Source organism: Mandrillus leucophaeus, unplaced genomic scaffold, assembly GCF_000951045.1.
Source record: "Mandrillus leucophaeus isolate KB7577 unplaced genomic scaffold, Mleu.le_1.0 Scaffold109, whole genome shotgun sequence".
NCBI lineage: Eukaryota > Metazoa > Chordata > Mammalia > Primates > Cercopithecidae > Mandrillus > Mandrillus leucophaeus.
In genome coordinates this window covers 1,452,184-1,453,869 of record NW_012099098.1, presented here as the reverse complement: position 1 = coordinate 1,453,869, position 1,686 = coordinate 1,452,184, and the positions used below count along the sequence as shown (strand labels likewise).

At 56.7% G+C, this 1,686-nt stretch overlaps 1 protein-coding gene across 1 annotated transcript in view; it reads right to left on the bottom strand.

The window, feature by feature from the left end:
* ENG (endoglin) overlaps window positions 1–1,686 on the bottom strand; it is a 62,349-nt gene that overhangs the window by 16,895 nt on the left and 43,768 nt on the right. Inside the window, exons 7-9 of the mRNA XM_011988696.1 lie at window positions 1,351–1,505; window positions 920–1,094; window positions 432–574 (exon numbers count right to left, since the gene is read on the bottom strand). Coding sequence (XP_011844086.1) covers window positions 432–574; window positions 920–1,094; window positions 1,351–1,505 — 473 coding nt within the window. The remainder of the gene's footprint in view (window positions 1–431; window positions 575–919; window positions 1,095–1,350; window positions 1,506–1,686) is intronic.

Here is a 1,686-nt window from a genome sequence, read left to right as displayed (position 1 = left end):
TTTCACCATGTTGGCCAGGCTGGTCTCGAACTCCTGACCTCAAGTGATCCGCCCAACTTGGCCTCCCAAAGTGCTGAGATTACAGGCGTGAACCACCCTGCCCGGCCTGTGTAGGCATTCTGCTAAGCGACCACCCAGCTCAGGGAGCATTTAGGATTAATAATGACAACTACCTAGTGCTGGCATTATTTACTAAGCACTTACTATGTACCACATCTGACTGTGCCACGTGATCGGCCTGTCAGACCTCCTGTAATTCTCACCATGTGGTAGGTACCATTGTCAATCCCATTATACAAGTGGGAAAACAAAGGCTTGCAGAGGGATGTTACTTGCCCCCCCTGCCTGGGCTAGGACCCCAAGAGTCTTGGGCTAGGGTAGGAACCAGATGTCCATGTCATCCTGAGTCAGAGGGGCAGGAGTTCCCTTACCGCAACAAGCTCTTTCTTTAGTACCAGGGTCATGGCGTCATTGGCACACTTTGTCTGGATCAGGGACATGAGCAGCTCTGGGCTGCAAGTGTCCTTGGGAGGAGTGGTCTGGATCGGTGCGGGTGAGGTCTGCAGCCTACCACCTGTGGGGAAGCAGAGGCAGGCCAGGCGGATGGTCACTGGGTGCCTGCACCAGGCTCTTTTTTTTTTTTTTTTTTTTTGAGACAGAGTTTTGCTCTGTTACCCAGGCTGGAGTACAGTGGCACGATCTCGATCTCGGCTCATTGCAACCTCCGCCTCCTGGTTTCAAGTGACTCTCAGGCTGTTCTGATTAGCTACTCCCATTGTTCCCCCATGCAGATGAGAAAAATGAGGCTGAGAGAGGCTAATGTACCTTGCCCAAGCTCACACAGAGGGGCTTCACCAACAGTGTGGCCACTGATCCAAGGGAGGGGAAGAGAAGGGAGGGGCAGGGGGAGGGTGCTCACCACAGCTAGGGGCATGAAGTGAGACAACGCTGGCCAGCGGTAGCTCCACGAAGGATGCCACAACGCTGGCATTGAGCATCCGGGCCTCCCCCAGCAGGCCTTGGGGTGTGTCTGGGAGCTTGAAGCCACGAATGTTCTTCTCTGGAAAGATCTTGAAGGAGTATTCTCCAGTAGTCTAATGGTGGGGAGAGAGGCAGAGCAGGGGACCATGGACACAGTCTGTGCCACAGCAGGCTAGCCAGGGTTATGCCAGGCCTCGGTCCTGCTGTGTCCCCACTCCTGCTGTGTCCTCTGCCTGACCCCTTGCTTCACCTATGGACATAGGTGATTTGTCCTTCAACTCAGCTCAGGGGTTCACCTCTCCAGGAAACGTCCCTGATCCAGAGGTTGGGAGTTTGGGTTTTATGTCCCAGGAGCTGCGCAAAACTCACCCAGATCTGCATGTTGTGGTTGGCGTCGATGAGCCAGGACACGTAGGGGGGACCCTGCAGGATGAGGACAGCATCGGGATCCCCAGACGCGCAGCTCCGTTCCACCTTCACCGTCACCGTCCGGGGCCTGCGGGGAGACAGATGCGGATGGAACGCTGAAGCGGACAGGCCAGGCGGGGAGCGAGACCTGGCGTCGGATGGGCGGCGGCTGCACTCTTACCTGGCCAGGTATGGGTCTATGGGATAGGGATGGGACTGGGGCCAGGCTTGTGCCTAAAGGGGAGGGGCTCATAGGGGGCGGGGCCTAGAGTAGGAGAACGGCTGTGCTCTCACGGG